A 17250-nucleotide genomic window follows, 5' to 3' on the forward strand; every position below is an offset into this window, starting at 1 on the left:
TAGCGTACAGCGTAGGAGTGCTCAGCAGATATATTCTTGATCCAAAGGAGTCACATGACTCAGCTCTGAAGCATGTCTTGAGGTATTTGCGCGAGGCACTACTTCATATGGCCTCACACATACAGACGCGTTGAGAGGAAGCCAGTATGTACTGAATGGTTACAGTGATAGCTCACTTAAATGTAGACGTTGACGATGGGAGAAGCGTGACAGGCCACATTTTCTATCTTGGAGAAAGCCCCATTACTTGGTGTTCACAGAAGCAGGAGACAGTGGCACTATCTTCTTGTGAAGCTGAGTTCATGGCAGCTACAGAAGCCGCAAAGCAGGCGATATGGCTTCAAGACCTTGTCAGTGAAGTTACAGGAGGAATGCGTGAAAGGGTGATCATTCGAGTAGACAACAAATCGGCAATCTCTCACTCACAAAGAACCCAGTCTTTCACGGGCGTAGCAAGCACATCCATCGAAGATACTTTCATACGAGAGTGCGTGGAGAATGGGCTAGTAGAAGTTGAGCATGTAGCAGGAAGCAAGCAAAAGGCTGACGTCTTGACGAAGGCACTCGGCAAGATCAAGTTTGCAGAGATGAGAGAGCTCATCGGTGTTCTAGAGTTGAAACAAATCAACTTCAAGCTTAAAGGGGAGATTGTTGAGATAAGCTTGAAAATGATACAACAAGAGTGAAGACTTGAAGTACAAGCTAAAGAAGATCTTAGTCTATCCGAGATTGAAGATATAGATGAAGAGATATTTTAGGAGATATCTATAATATTATGTGATCTTTATCTATAAGATTAGGCTTTATCTATTAGCTTGTATATATACTCCTCGAGTATGAGAGAGACGTAAGAGTTTGTGAGAGAAAGGTTTTAGTAAGTTTTACCTTTGAGAAATAAGAGAGTTATTCTTACTTGCATTCTCATATAAGCAATCGTTAATTGTGTTTCAATACTCTTCTAATCTTCTATTTCACGATGGTAAGTTCTGATGGTGGTAACCTATCTTTATCTTCGCTTGTGAACTTGTGCTTAAAACTTGTTACAAATTTTACAACCAAATATCCATCACATGTTACAGCTCAAAAAAAAAGTATAAAGTTATTTGTGGTGTCAAGTGACACCACAATGCTTCACGTGGGTCCGTCCCTGGTCAGAACTGTCATTTGCATCATAACAAATCAATTGAATATGATTTTTTTTTCTAGTTGAATCTGACAAAAAGAGATAGCTTATGAAGTTTTCAGTTCAAAATATAATAAAGCTAACCCACATCTTTTTCTTGCTTCTGTTGCTCTCTTCATCACTTTCTCGAAAGTCTGTTTTTGAGATATTCATGACTCGTGCACTACATCCTTTTTATTTCTTCGAGAGTAGAATTTTTCTTTGTGGCTGCCAAAGCTGCTGGCGGAGGAACACCCTTCATAATATCCATCATAATGGCTTTTATAAAACTCAAGTAGTAAAACATTGTTGTTCGGTTCAGATAGTGAGTCATCCACCTGTGTTTTTTTTTGTAAATGCAAAGATGAACAAAAGATGATCCATCTCGTACGTGCATGTGTCCACGATACATCACAAGGACTCTCTTCTTTTTTCCCTCGAAATTACTGACGAACTGTTAATCTGGCGGGGTAGTGTCTTGAAGGTCCAACCACGATGCATGTTTTAAGTAATATATATTCTTGAGAAAGAGAGCTCTCAGACAAAAGGATACTTAGGGAACTTTCACAAGCACGATGTGTGAAATACATAGGCACTTCTCCACCTGGTATAACGGCCATGTTTGGGTATGATTGTACAATGATTGTACAGATTGTTGTGACTCCTCCACAGTCCGAAAAGTCTGCGTTATCAACACTCCAATTTAAAAATCTCTGCGGATATGTTCTTTAAATTCTTGCACCTACACATCGTTAGTTTCCTGAGACGAGACATGTTCTTAATCCAGGAAGGAATTTCTTCAATCTTTGTGTCATCTAGATAGAGAAGTACAATGCTGGTTGAAATCTGAGGGAATTTTTCTCAGTTTTGAGCATCCACCTAGATAGAGTTCTTTAAGAGTAACCAAGTTGATGTCGATTGGTAGAACCTCGAGCATCGTGCATCCTCCATGTTCAAGCGCTTGAGTTGGTAGAGATTCCTAATTGAAGAATGAAGCACCACCAAGGTTTTACAATTTTTTAGTTCCAAATACCTAAGGGTGATGGCCATTGAAAGATCTGGAATTTTGACGAGGCTCTCACATCCTAACAAATGCATCCCCTGGATTTTCCAAGCGACTGAAAAATAATCATATTATGTCTTGATTTAAAGAGGCTCTAGGTAAGAACACCAACATAAAAAAAAACACCAACATTATTGAATTAACAAACTTTATAGTATATTAATTAACAATAACAACAAATAGCGATTAGGTTACCTTGACCCCTCCCCATAACTTCTTAAGCCTGACACTACTCATTACAAAGTACTCCATATCTTCTGGGTTGAAATTAAGTGGCATACAACTCAATGGTACATCATTCCAATAGAGTTCTTTAAGGTGAGGGATATTCTCAATCCAAGAACTATCTTCTTCTCCTTCTAATGCAGTTTCTTCTAGGTAAATCGATGTAATGTTCCTTGACATACGAGGAAACGTTCTCAACTTTGAGAACCCGTTGAGATTGAGGACTTCAAGAGATTCCAAGTCGACATCAGCTGGAAGAAACTTAAGGTTTGAGCATTTCGACATGTCCAATTCAACCAGTTTACTGAGATTTCCAATCGAGGAAGGCAGTGTCACCAAAGATGTGCATCCCGAAAGCCTCAATCCATACATTTTACTGAGATTCCCAATTGACGGATGAAGTGCCACCAAAGATGAGCATCCCCAAAGCTTCAATTCCTTGACATTTATGGCTTTTGAAAGCTCTTGAATCTCTTTCAAATCTGCAGGATAACTCATATCCATCTCCTTCGAACTTCCAAGAAACTGGCCAAATAAAAAGGTGAAATCAATACGAAATATATTCATTAATCAAAAAAATACAAAACTACAATTTGTCCATGTTCTTTTTTTGATGTTGGATGTTGAATGCATCTACATGCAAATGTTCAAATATTTTTTTTGTATACTATTACATTTGCATTTTGATGCAAAATCAGAACATCTAAAATTTTAAATATTTGAGATGTAAAAAATGTATAGCTTGGAAATATGAAAATCCAAAATACTTGATACTCTTTACTATAAATATAAATTAATTAGTTTTCTATTAATATTTGTTATTATAAACCAAAAAAAACATGTTTCCTTGCTAAACCAAAAAATAATATTTCTGTAAGAAACTGTAAACTATATTTTTCATCAAAACCATTTTTTGTCAACCCATCAAAACCATTAAATTTAGGTTTTTTTCAAAAACATAAAATCATATTTTTCTGTCAAAACCATAACATAAATTTTTTCCAGAAAACCGTAAAATTAAATTTAGAAAATCAAATTTTCCATCAAAACCGTAAAATTAAAGTTTCTCATCAAAGCCGCAAGATCGGCATTTTATTTAAATACATTAATTAATTAACTAATCATTAATAATATAAGTCATATGCTTTATAATCTTATTACTTATAGCATTTAAATGTTATTATAAAATCAAAAAGCTAACAATTTAGCGTCATAATATTTATATCATGATGCAAATACTAACTACAAAAGCGAACATGTTTGGATGCAACATCCAGATGTTAGATGATGCATTTAGATGTTACATCCAAATACAAAAATGAACATGGTCTTTACTGTTTTAAAATGGAAAACTAATTGATCTTTTTAAAAGTAACCTGAGTTCCTTCCCACAACTTCTCAACCTTGCTATACTCCATTCTGAGTCAACTAGACTTTCCACTCTAAAGCGAGAAGGCATACACTTGGATGGATATTCATCCCAACGTTTGCGTGGAAAATGATCCAGGCCTCGATCAGGTAAATCGAAACTGCCTTTTCCAGTCTCCTTTGGCCACAAGGATTTGTACACACTACAAGAAAACATATCAATTACAAGGGTCATATTCCTTGTTAATTCGTTGTAATAGGAAGCTTACAACGAATTAACAAGGAATAGCGTTTCGTTGTAAAACGCCCGTCGTAACGGAAGATTCGGTGTAACTTCCTTGTAACAATTACGACGAAATAAATTCGTCGTAAAGGTGAAGAGAAGATTTCGTTGTAATTTCATAGTTACCCTTCGTCGTAAAAGACTAGTACAGTTTCCTTGTAAAGTCGTCTTTAAGTGCTTGTACATTTTACAACGAATTTACAAGTCCTTCTATGTTAAGTCCTTGTAATCTTTACGAGGAATTTACAAGTATTTTCTTGTAAATTCCTTGTACAGTTTACGAGGATTTTACAAGTATTTCCTTGTAAACTCCTTGTAACTATTACAAATCATTGAGGTATTATTATAATGTTATAAAATATTCAAAATTCTAAATATTTAAATTATAAAATGAAATACTGGAAATTTAATTACTTTAAAGAAATTATATAAATGTCATAAAGTAATATTCAAATTTATAATGGAAACAAAAAAATTTGAAAAAACAAATAAAAAAACTAAGGTAGGAGACCGTCGAAGTAATTGTTGGGGACGTTCTTTCCCGGAGAATCTCGTACTTCATCCACGGGTTCCGTGTGGAAGAGTAGGACGAGGTCTCCCCCTTGCGACTTTGTTGACAAAGCTTGTTTCCACCGTCCATCCCTTCTTTTTAGGAGCAATCTTGAAAAAAGAATCATAGTAATTTAATTAATTATATAAAAATGATTAGAAAATAAAATATACTTTAATTTAAAAAAAAATTAATCAGTAGTTTAAATACCACAACCTAATATTTTATATATAATTTTGTTACCTAAATTTACCACATAAACTAACCACCAAAACTAATTACCTAAATTAATCACCTACTAATTACCTAAACTAACCACCTAAACTAACCACCTAAACTAATTACCTAAAACCTAAACTAATATTTTAAAAAGAAACATACCTTGAGAGGTGTAAGGGAGGAGTGGTTTGAGAGGAATGAAGGAGGCATTCCTCATTCATGTTTCGAGTTATATATAGAAACACCATTCCTCTTAAAGTCATCGTAATTTTACGAGGAATCTACCAGGCCCGCGTTTTTAGAGTTACAACGAATTTACAAGGAAACATTACAACGAATTTACAAGGAATTATTTACAACGAATTTACAAGAAAAGCATTACAACGAATTTACAAGGACAGCGTATTACGAGGAATCTACCAGGCCCGTGTTTTCAGTTACGACGAATTTACTAGGACTATATATGAAATCCCGAAAATCAAATCCCTAAACCCCAAAATCAGTTATCTATATAACACTACCCTTTTACCCCATCATCCCTTTTATCCAATTTTCCCTTAAACCATAAAATCCAGTTAAATCCTTAAAACCCAAAGCATAAGTATTATAATCAGACAACATAGAAATGTATTAAGTTTTAAACTGACTTATATACTAATTAAAAACTGATTTATATACAACGAATTTACAAGGAAAGTATTACAACGGATTTACAAGGAAAGAATTACAACGAATTTACCATGTCCGCGTTTTTAGTTACAACGAATTTACAAGGAAGGATTGCAACGAATTTACAAGGAAACTTTTACAACGAGTTTACAAGGAATGTATTACAACGAATTTACAAGGACAGCGTATTACGAGGAATCTACCAGGCCCGTGTTTTCAGTTACGACGAATTTACTAGGACTTTATATGAAATCCCGAAAATCAAATACCTAAACCCCAAAATCAGTTGTCTATATAACACTACCCTTTTACCCCATCATCCCTTTTATCCAATTTTCCCTTAAACCATAAAATCAAATTAAATCCTTAAAACCCAAAGCAAGTATTATAATCAGACAACATAGAAATGCATTAAGTTTTAAACTGACTTATATACTAATTAAAAACTGATTAATATACAACGAATTTACAAGGAAAGTATTACAACGAATTTACAAGGAAAGAATTACAACGAATTTACCATGTCCGCGTTTTTAGTTACAACGAATTTACAAGGAAGGATTGCAACGAATTTACAAGGAAACTTTTACAACGAATTTACAAGGAATTTATTACAACGAATTTACAAGGACACATGTATTACGAGGAATCTACCAGTCCCGTGTTCTCCATTACGACGAATTTACTAGGACTATATCTGAATCCCTGAAAATCAAATCCCTAAACCCCAAAGTCTATTACCTATAACATTATATCCTTTTTACCACATCTTCCTCTTTATCCAATTTTCTCTAAAATCCTAAACTCCAATTTAATCCTTAAAATCCAATGAATAGTTATTATAACCAAACAACATACACATGCATTAAGTCTTAAACTGATTTATATATTTAAAACACATATTACATCATTCTAAATCATTCGAGATTTTATCAATATCAACAAAATATTGATCATCATTGTTTGCATTGAGCTCGTCTTCACCTTCTTATTTATCATATCGTCGGAAATATTTTCATATTGACGGTTATCCGGATCAATAAGAGAGATGTCATCAGTTTGTTGTTCAAATACTTCGACTTCAATGATACAAGCTTCTTCTTGAAAATGTGATTCCAACAATTATTCTTCAATGAGATGTAATTTTAATAGCAATTAATCAAACTATTCTAGAATCTCTAAACCGAGGGAATGGAATGAAGTTAACTTGCTCGGTTTGAGAATCCTTACAACGAAATCAGTTTTATAACATACATTTAAAACACGTTTTCACCAAAAAGATAATGTTAACATGTTTCGTCGTAAAAGCCTTGTAAAGTTACAAGGATTTTACAACGAATTTTCTCTTTCCTCATAAAATAGATGTAAATTTACATGTAAATTACGACGAAGTTTTTTCCTTGTAACTTTACTAGGACTTTACAACGAAAGTCAGTTTCATCCTAAATTCCTAGTAATTTACTCGTAAATTTACGAGGAATATAATTCCTTGTAATATTTCCTTGTTATAGGCATGTTTTCTTGTAGTGACAGTTTTAGAAGTTTCAGATTACGCATTCCTTTAAATGACTTTTTATTTATAACCAATGTCTTGTTGATTTCCGACATGTTCAAATCCAGGGCTAGATTATTCTCTGTGCCCTGAAAAAGAAAACTCTTTATCTCCATCCAGATGACTCATCTGGATGGTGAAACAAACAGCTCCTCACTCACACCGGAACTTTACAATTTTTAAGATGTAATTTATGTCTATCATAATCAGAAGAACATATTAAAATATATTTCAAAGCCAAACATACTTAGGCATGAGAAATCATAACACAAAACAATGGTAGAAAATAGGAAACAAATCAGAACCATAAAAAGACAACAAACATGGAACACCGATCTGTCTTGTGATCCCTGTTTCTAAATCTCTATCTAATACTACGAGAGACAATATGCCTCTTCTATTATGTTTTCTGAATACTCTCTAGGAACTTAGTTCTTGCAGAAAGGTCACTCGAAAACCGACCTAAAACCGCAACTGTAGCTGTGCTACTCCCAAACTTCTCAATCCCCCTAGAGATCATACAAGTATGCTCAGCTTCCACCACCACGATTATATCCCCATTAACCTGTGGCGACAATGTCTCCGCTATTTGCCTAGTCATCCTCTCTTGCACTTGAAGCTTAAACCCATAAAACTTTACAATAGACTCCACCAGCGACCTCTCAACAGGTTTTGGTCCAGCACCACAGAAGTAGCCAATATGCACAACTCCATAGAAAGGAAGCAAATGGTGCTCACACATTGACCAAAACTTGATATTCGTCTCACAACTCAGCCTTCTCTCCTTGAGTTTGCAGTCGAACCTGTTCAGCTTCATCTCAAAGTTAACTTTCTGGAACTTCATCATCCGTTTAAGGTACCTCGTTGGAGTGGAAACTAGCTCTTTCCTTGCGGGATCTTCTCCTAAAGCTCTCAGAACAGAGACCACAGCTGAAACCATTTCTGAGTCTGTATCTGAAGAGTCTTCAATACCAAACGGGCACCAGTCTTCCACCACAGAGACATCTCTACTCAGTTTCACGCCTTTGAACTTCAAAAGACTCAGAAACTCACACCAAAGATCAGAACTCTCATCCTCAAACCCCCCTGAACCGGAACTAACCGTTACCTCCACAAAACCACGGTGGGGATGAGAGCACTGGAGAACCACAGCGACTCCAGAAGGTTCCACCCAATGCTGCAGAGCAGAGCAAATCTCCTCAGCTAAACGCTGAGGCTTTTGTAGCCGCTTAGCGAAAACGTCGGCGACTCTAGAGAATTTGCTCAGGCCAAGAACACGTTGCCCAGAAGGGACGTATCCTATGTGGCACTTGACTTGAAAAGGAAGCAAGCAAGATTCACAGTAAGAGTAATGGTCTAGATCTCGGATAACAACGAGACCTCCCACTCCTCCTGCTTGCCCATCGTCCAACCCTGTTTCTGGAAACAGAGCACTCTGTACAAAGTCTTGTACTTTCTGTTTATAACCTGAGAAACAGAGCACTCTGTGTCAAAAACTAAACTTTAAGACAAATCAGATTCAATAGATTACCTCTGGTTCCTTGTCGGAGAGCCTTGGCGACACGAAAGGGAGTCTTTTTAATGCCTTCACGATTGAGATCTTCACCAAGACCTTTTAATATGACTCTGACAGCTTCTTGGATCGCTATGGTCTCTGGTTCTAACTCGAAAGCAAGCGGAAAGCAACCGTTTTTCACCCCGTTCTCAACCTCCAGCTCTTCATCTAATAAGTTCATTGACAATCCGAATCTAACCTCTTCAGATTCAGTTTATGTAAGAAAAAGGAACAGACTTTAGACTGTGACACTGGTTCTTCTCTAATTACAAAGAATCTCCTCTCTAAAACTCTCTGTTTTTTTGTTTGGATAATGTGCGGAAGGTGTATAGTGGGAGAGTGGGGTCCGACGTTGATCCGTTCAGGAATGTGTGGATTCGTTACTCAAAAACTATTTTGATGGATCTGAGAGGTTTAGCCTATCACTATCAGCTAAAAAGAAAGTTTCCGTTTTTGAACGTGTAGGCGGCGAAGACCTTTCTATTGTCCTTCTCCCTTTTACCCCTTTTCCTGTTTTCTTTAACCCAACCCTAGTTCGAAACCTTTTTTTCACACTAGTGATTTACAAGGGAAGAGTTAAACTAACCCACCCATAAGCCAACGGACTAAACAAACAGTCTTTGGAGACATAAGCCCACAGTATCAATGTTTCTCCGGAGCCTAACGATTGAGCTACACTGGACACTTAGAGTACATCAAGCAACAGAGCTAAATCAACAAAACAATGTCCCTTAGAGCATGCCCATTGGGGGTTTTTAAAGGGTTCATGGGCTCGGGTTCATAGGGCCGGGCAGGGAAAAATAAATCGAAAATGGGCTAATATCGGTGACCCGAGTCTTACGCATGATCCGTTCTTAGCCGGGTTCAAGACACGTGTTTGTAACCCATTGGCTCCGCGTTTTCGAGTTTACGCGAAGCATTGACCGAGACCATTCATTTTTCTTTTCTTCTTCGATAGCTAGGGTTTGTTTCTCTGAGGCGATTGAGAGGCGATTCTGGTGCGACGGCGATTTCCGAAGCTTTTGACCATCAAATCAACGACGAACGATCTCCTCCACGAGCTCAGGTTAGTATCGAGTAGATTCTCCACAATTTTGAAGCGTTTTGGGTCTCAGGGATTCTCAATCGATTTAGAGTTTTCATATTAGGGTTCAAAATCGAGTTGGGGCTTTCGATTAAGCGTCATGCGGGGTTGTATTTACCGAGTTATGGTTGGTTTATCGGGGATTATAAATTGATTTGGGGATTTAGGGTTAGGGTTCGAAATTGATTTGGGGGTTTTACAGGTTACGGTTCTTAATCGATAGTGTGTGTATCGTTTTATGGTTTTAAATCGTGTAGACGGGTTTATTGTTTCGTTTTCATCATATTGAGTTAATGAGTTTTGTGAATGTTTTGTTTGTGATAGAGATGGATCCCGCAGCAGAGAAAAGAGACATGAAGAGGAACATTGAGTACAACAACAGCTTGATGTATGTTGCTGATTCAGAGTACGGGATACCAACAAGGTGTTACTGTGGTGGGAGAATGATTGACGAGGTTCAGGCGAAGGAGGAGAAAGACACTCTTCCTGGGAAGCGGTTCTTCACATGCATAAACTACGAGGTAAACAACTCCTTCTATCTTTGTTTATATTTTTTGTGTTGTTTTCTTTATTGATTTTGATGACTTGTGTTTTTTAATGGGTTAACCAAAGCTGATGGGATCCATTATCGTCAGCCTTGGGTTCATGGTGTCCAGGAGGAGATCGAGAAGCTGACTAACCGCCTGGAGAAAGCTGAGAAGGTGATCAAGGAGGTGCCCATCCTCAATCAATAGATTGAGTCACTAGAGGTTAGTAAAAGATAATGTTTGCTTTTCATTACTTTTGGTGAAAGATAATGTTTTGATGATGTTTCGTGTTGTTGTTTACATGTACAGGAACAAGTGAAAGTCCTCTCTGGCCAGGTCGATGTTCTCACTGTGAAGGTCGCTGACCTGGAGATGGTCTGCTTCGATTGAAAAGCGAAGGTAAGACTCAACTCTCATATGTTTATGTTTCTGTTTCTGCTTGTGCTTGGATTGAAAATAAAAATATGTTCACCGTATATAAACTGAACTACAAGTAGTTCAGTATTCTCAATACGAATTCTGTTTATTAAATAAACTATAACTAGAACTAGAAGCTTAAACTACAACAGATACAAGTAGTTAACTAAAACTAGATAACTATAACTAGAACTAGAACTAGAAGCTTAAACTACAACAGTTCGATCATAAATTCTATCTGTTTGTTGGTTGGTTGGTTGCTCTGCTGTGATTAATAGCGAATTGTACTGAGCTTTAAATAATGGTTTGCACTGATCTGATAGTTAGAGTTTAATGAAGTTGTTGTGTGATCGATGTTTGGTAGTTAGACTTTAATGTAGTAGCAAATTGTAGTTTAATAACATAGCAATTCCTCATGTAAAACACACACATATCAAACCCAAACCGAAACCAAAATGGAACATCCTCCCCAAACCTCCCAAAGCTCTCTTCAAAGAAGAAAGTGGTCAACCAAAGAAGACGTTGTGCTCATCAGCGCTTGGTTGAACACCAGCAAGGATGCCATCGTGAGCACTGACCAGAAGGCCGGAGCGTTTTGGAAGCGCATAGTGGATTACGTCAACGCAAGCCCTCTGCTCAGTGGCGCCCTTCCTAGAGAATGGAGTCAGTGTAAGCAGAGGTGGGGAAGAATCAATGAGCAGGTGTGCAAGTTTGTGGGCTGCTATGAAGCAGCAGTGAGGGAGCAAGCGAGTGGCCAAAACGAGAATGATGTCATGAAGGCTGCCCATGACATCTTCTTCAATGACATTGGCATCAAGTTCACACTTGAACATTGTTGGAGGGAACTTCGGTTCGATCAGAAATGGAAATCACTCGGTGTTTCCAAAGAAGGTCCCAAGGAGAAAAGGAAGGAAGCTGCGGAGGTGGTGGCTGAGGAGGAAGGTGCGGAGGTTTGGCCTCCTGGTGTCAAGGCTTGCAAAGCAGCCAAACGCAAGAGGCAAGGTTATGATGAGATACATAGCATGCTTGCTGTGAAAAAGGAGATACAGCAACAGAAACTCCTAGAGCGTCTCCTTGCCAAAGACCCTACCCATCTATCTGCAAACGAAATCACACTCATGGACAAACTCATTTCTGAAATGATTTGAGATGGGTTTGTACTTCTATTGATAGGTTGCTTGCTGTTGTGGTTCATGTTGGTTGCTTGCTGTTGTGGTTCATGTTGATAGGTTCATAGATATACATTGTACTTCTTTTGTTTGGTTGCTTTGTGTATTTTATTATGTTTGGTTGCTTTGTACTTCTTTTGTTTGGTTGCAGTGTACTAAATCATTGTTTATTTTGTCTTGCAGGTCACGGGCTGTAGTGCAACTTGTATGGCAGGAAGGAAGGAAGGAAGGTGTTTAACTTGTACCTTTATGTTTGTAGTGTATCACGGGAAGTGTAGTATTTTGTTTGTCTCTACACTTCATTTCAATTCACGGGAATGTACTTGTCTTTATGTTTAACTTTGTACTTGTTTGGTTGCTCACGGGTAGCAACCACATTGAACTTGTATCGACTCTGCCTACTCTATATATTAAGCATGTGTTTGTTTCATAAATTTGCTCACTACTCTCGACTTTACTCTTCTTTACTCTACTCTTTCCTTTACTCTTCTTTACTCTACTCTTCCTTTACTCTTCTTTACTATACTCTTCTCTCTAGCTCTCGACATAACCCTGTCAAGACAACTTTCAAGACAACTGTCAAGACAAGTATACACTCAACTATCAATCTCTATCTCTCTTTGTCATTTTATTACATAGACTACAAGTATACACTCAGCTATCAATCTCTATCTCTCTTTGTCATTTTATTACATAGATTACAAGTAACAAGATATCACATTTTATTATATTTTTTTTTTTTAAAAGATATGTTTTGTTATTAAAGTAATGAAGATTTATATTTTTTATTTTATAAAAAAATATGTTTCTTATTAGACTAGTGAAGATTTTTTTTAAAAAAATATATGTTTCTTATTAGACTAGTGAAGATTTATTTTTTTTTTCAAAAAAGATATGTTTCTTATTAGACTAGTGAAGATTTAATTTTTTTTTCAAAAAAAATATGTTTCTTATTAAACTTGTGAATAATTTAATTTTTTTTTAAATCTGAAGATTTCTTATTAAACTATTGAAGATTTATATTTTTCATTTTGGTTTTGTATGAAGGAAGAAGTGTTCAAGTGATGTCTTTCTCATCAGATGATGCAGCAGATAAACTAGTTGAAGATACGTTTGACCAACATGTTGATAAACTAATTGAAGATTTATATTTTTTCATTTTGGTTTTGTATGAAGGAAGAAGTGTTCAAGTGATGTCTTTCTCAACAGATGATGCAGCAGATAAACTTATTAAACAAATTAACAAGCCGAAGAGACGAGCTTATATCGAAAGACATAGGGAGCAAGGCCACGAAGACCTTTGGAACGACTATTTCAGTGAAAATCCTACATACCCACCAGAAATATTTAGGCGGCGTTTTCGAATGACGAAACCATTGTTCTTTACCATTGTCGATCGCCTGAGTAATGAAGTTCCATACTTTCGTCAAAGACGAAATGCTCACGGAAGGTACGGCCTATCTGCACTTCAAAAGTGTACTGCGGCTATATGTATGCTAGCATATGGTCAATCAGGAGATACGTATGACGAATATCTCCGACTTGGTGAGAGTACCGCACTTTTATGTTTGGAGAAGTTCAACGAAGCGATAATACAATTTTTTGGAGATGAGTATCTACGAAAACCTACACCAGCTGATCTTCAACGATTACTCGATATCAGAGAGGTACGAGGATTTCCGGGAATGATAGGCAGCATCGACTGTATGCATTGGGAGTGGAAAAACTGCCCAAGGTCTTGGAGAGGGCAGTACACACGAGGTCACGGAAAGCCGACCATTGTCTTAGAGGCTGTGGCATCACAGGATCTTTGGATATGGCACGCATTTTTCGGTTTACCAGGTACCCTAAACGATATTAATGTTCTCGATCGGTCACAAGTTTTTTCTGACATTATACAAGGTCGAGCTCCTAAAGTTAATTTCACGGTCAACGGCCACAATTATCGTATGGCGTACTACCTTACAGACGGAATCTATCCGAAATGGTCAACATTTATCCAATCCATCCCACTACCTCAAGGTCTTAAAGCTGAGCTTTTTGCTGAAAAACAAGAATCCGCCAGAAAAGATGTTGAACGTGCTTTCGAAGTTTTGCAATCGAGGTTTGCAATAGTAAAAAATCCTGCTCTACTATGGGACAAGGAAAAGATTGGAAAGATTATGAGAACTTGTGTCATACTACACAATATGATAGTAGAGAACGAACGAAAAATATATATTTTGTCTGATACATCTGAGTTCGAGTCGGGAGAGTCAAGCAGGAGTTCACAGGTGGAAATCTCGCAACCTACGGACTCTCCTTCCAACTTCGTTAATAGGCATGGCATTCAAGCTCAAATTCGGGATCAACAAAAACATGATCGTTTGAAAGTCGATTTAGTTGAAAATATATGGCAAAAATTTGGTAATCTAGATGAATAATATTTGTATGTTTTTTAATTTCCATTGTATTAAATAAAAAATTTTTAAAAAAAATATTATTTTATTCTTATGAACCCCATTTTCGGGTTCACTAATGGAAGAGCAAAATTAATACGGGTTCGACACTATTTCTGGACCCACCAAAAACAATAAAAAAATTCCCTATGAACCCTCCCTTAGGGTTTACTAATGGGCATGCTCTTAGTTCGATGTTCGAACACTCCTTCTCTCAATGTTTGTTTTTTCGATGTTAGATTGACCTGTCATAGTTACTCGATATTCGCATTGTACCTGCTATTTGTTTTTTTTTTTTGCAAAATAAGTATTTGTTCTGTGCTCGGTTTGGAAAAAATAAGTATTTGCTAAGGTTGGGTAAAGAAACCGAACCCCAAAACCCGAACTGGATCCGATCCAATAAAAATGAATCCAAACCAATTTGAATCCGATATAAATAATGAATAGATCTTGTTTTATGATATTTCGGATTATGAGTATTATCTAAACCGAGTCCAAACTTAAATGAATATCTGATATAACATGAAAATTTTAAAACTCCAAAAAGATCTTCTGCAAACATTATCTCAATTCCTAATATGTATACAAAATACTATATGTTGTGCCCGCTCAAGCGGACCTAATCATTTTACAATTACTAACTAAATATCATGATAAGTTATTGTTTATGATCTTTATGCTTTTTTACATAATATCAAATTATTTATACATGAAATTTATTTATCAAAATATATATTCATTATTGCGTTAATTTTTTGAAAGCTTTCATATATATAGTGAAATATTTTTAACTATATATTTTTGAAACTAATTTTATTTATGATTGAAAGATATTCTTTTTAGATGATAAATATATATATATAATATATATATATATATATAATATATATATATATTCATTATTGCGTTAATTTATTTATATATATAGAAATAATTCTTTAATCTTTATTAAATATATTCTTGGATAATAACAAAATATGTATATGAATTATCTTTTATATTTTTGAAAAAAAAATATTATATCAGTTTTAATGAGTTATCCGATTTCATAAAGCTTAAATTCGTTTTTATGTTTGAGTTTTATTATATTAAATCATAATTATTAAATATTTTATAATTACTCATTAATATATGTGTTACTAACTAAAAGTCTATGATAATAAATTATTATTTTATTTCATTTGAAAATTCTTACAAAATAATTATAATTTATGAAAATTTATTTGTAGACATATTTATTATATAGAAATAAATCTTAAAAGTCACTTAATATTCTCTTTTCAATTATATAAAATTAAAATTTTTATTTGATTAATATTTAGTTATATACTTTATGTTTTCAACTTTATATTTTAATAAAAATTCAGATAACAACACAACATACATATATGAATTATATTTATATTTTAAAATATTTTTAGATTTTGGATAAATCTTACTATTATTAATTTTTATCAATTATTTAATCAAATAAACTAATTTTCGTTTTTTATTTTTAGCTTAATTGTATATTTTATTCATTAAGAGTAATATTGATATTAACTACTCTAACTTTTAACGTTGGAGCTCTATTGCGAAAAATCACTTCGCAAATAATAGTATAGATAGATACTAAGATATATTAAATATTTAAAATAATTATTTATTACATGAAGGCTGGTGGTTCTATTACATGAAAGTTGAAGGTTGAAGATGGTGGTTGAAGGTTGAATTTTTTTAGAATTTGGGTTTAACAATGTTTTTCATTATAAGAGAATTTGATTTTTGTTTTATGCTTTCATTTATTGTTTTTACTATCAATAAATACTAGGTAATAATATTCGTCTTGCACGAAATATGATTATTAGTTTTATTATTTTTAATAAGAAGACATTAAATCTGTTTAATCTGGATATCGGTTCGTTTTAGGTTGATTTTTTTGTTTTTAATCTCCTAAAAATAGCTATAATTTTAAATGATCAAATTGTTGATATTTTTGGTTTTCCCGGTGATAACCAAAATTATTATTATTTGTTTGGTTTCATGTTATATGAATTTTAGTTAGTTTTGATGTCAAACCAATGGTTTCATATTATAGTTTCTAAACATATAATAATTAAATAAAATGAAAATAAATTATTAAGACAAACTATTTCATTACAATTTGATCGGTAGTGAAAGAAACATTAAAAAATTAGATACTTGTGAATATTTAGTTATATAAGTGCTTAAGTCAATGATCCACATGTATGTGTATGTAAAGTATATAAAAGTAGTAGATAAACATATAAAGATACTGTTAATTAATTTTAAAAGAATTTATATTCAAAATAACACATGAAAGATAAAAATCTTAAAATAAAATTAATTAAAAATAAAAAGCCTATACATTAGTGAATTTTTTTATATAAAGAAAATCAGATTGTATCCGTAAATAGGGGTATGAATGGATCGAATATCCAGATATTTGGAGGTATTAGTATCGATTTGATTCGTAGCCATCTGGATATTCGTTGTCTCGGATATCCGGAAAATTTTAGAATTTACATGGATATCCGATTTGATCCGTAAATAAAAATAAATCTGTTATAATAAATGAAAAATATAAAAAGAATATAAAATAATAATATTTCATTACAAAAATAAATTATTATTTAACTTTTTAAAATTCTAATACCTAATATAATAAACTTAGTACATAAAAGTATTGTAAAACTTATATAAACTATAATATATATAACTTATATATATAATTCTTTAAATATATGTATATATGCATCAATGGATTGAATCTGATATTTTTTCCTAAAATTACTAGTATTTGTGATTTTCTATGTTTTTACAGATATTGCATTTTAGTATTTGATTTGCTTCGTAGAGTTATGGATATCCAGATTTTCGATTCTAATCAAAACGGATAACAAATCGAATAAAAAATTTACGAATATTTTGTCCAGCCTATCCGTAAATAATAAAAATAATATATGTAT

General features: G+C 34.3%; 3 protein-coding genes across 3 annotated transcripts; 2 read left to right on the forward strand and 1 right to left on the reverse strand.

The window, feature by feature from the left end:
- Positions 1-7239: 7239 nt before the first annotated feature.
- On the reverse strand, positions 7240-9090 carry LOC130496540 (GTP cyclohydrolase 1-like). The gene is made up of 2 exons (XM_056988660.1): positions 8623-9090; positions 7240-8558 (listed from the first exon to the last, which is right to left on the reverse strand). Exons 1-2 carry the CDS (start codon positions 8825-8827, stop codon positions 7492-7494), a joined length of 1272 nt encoding a protein of 423 aa, XP_056844640.1. The 5' UTR covers positions 8828-9090; the 3' UTR covers positions 7240-7491.
- A 2039-nt stretch (positions 9091-11129) lies between these two features.
- LOC108837451 (glutathione S-transferase T3-like) lies at positions 11130-11822 on the forward strand. The gene has a single exon (XM_018610495.2). The coding sequence runs from the start codon at positions 11130-11132 to the stop codon at positions 11820-11822; it is 693 nt and encodes a 230-aa protein (XP_018465997.2).
- A 1085-nt stretch (positions 11823-12907) lies between these two features.
- On the forward strand, positions 12908-14266 carry LOC108833355 (uncharacterized). Its single transcript, XM_056987005.1, has one exon. The coding sequence runs from the start codon at positions 12908-12910 to the stop codon at positions 14264-14266; it is 1359 nt and encodes a 452-aa protein (XP_056842985.1).
- Positions 14267-17250: the final 2984 nt, after the last annotated feature.

Source organism: Raphanus sativus, chromosome 6 (genome assembly GCF_000801105.2).
Source record: "Raphanus sativus cultivar WK10039 chromosome 6, ASM80110v3, whole genome shotgun sequence".
Lineage (NCBI taxonomy): Eukaryota > Viridiplantae > Streptophyta > Magnoliopsida > Brassicales > Brassicaceae > Raphanus > Raphanus sativus.

Coding starts and splice junctions, on each gene's coding strand:
- LOC130496540 (XM_056988660.1), bottom strand. CDS start 8,827: ATGAACTTATTAGATGAAGAGCTGGAGGTTGAGAACGGGGTGAAAAAC. Junction 8,559..8,622: donor TCTCCGACAAGGAACCAGAG/GTAATCTATTGA, acceptor TCTGTTTCTCAG/GTTATAAACAGAAAGTACAA.
- LOC108837451 (XM_018610495.2), top strand. CDS start 11,130: ATGGAACATCCTCCCCAAACCTCCCAAAGCTCTCTTCAAAGAAGAAAG.
- LOC108833355 (XM_056987005.1), top strand. CDS start 12,908: ATGTCTTTCTCATCAGATGATGCAGCAGATAAACTAGTTGAAGATACG.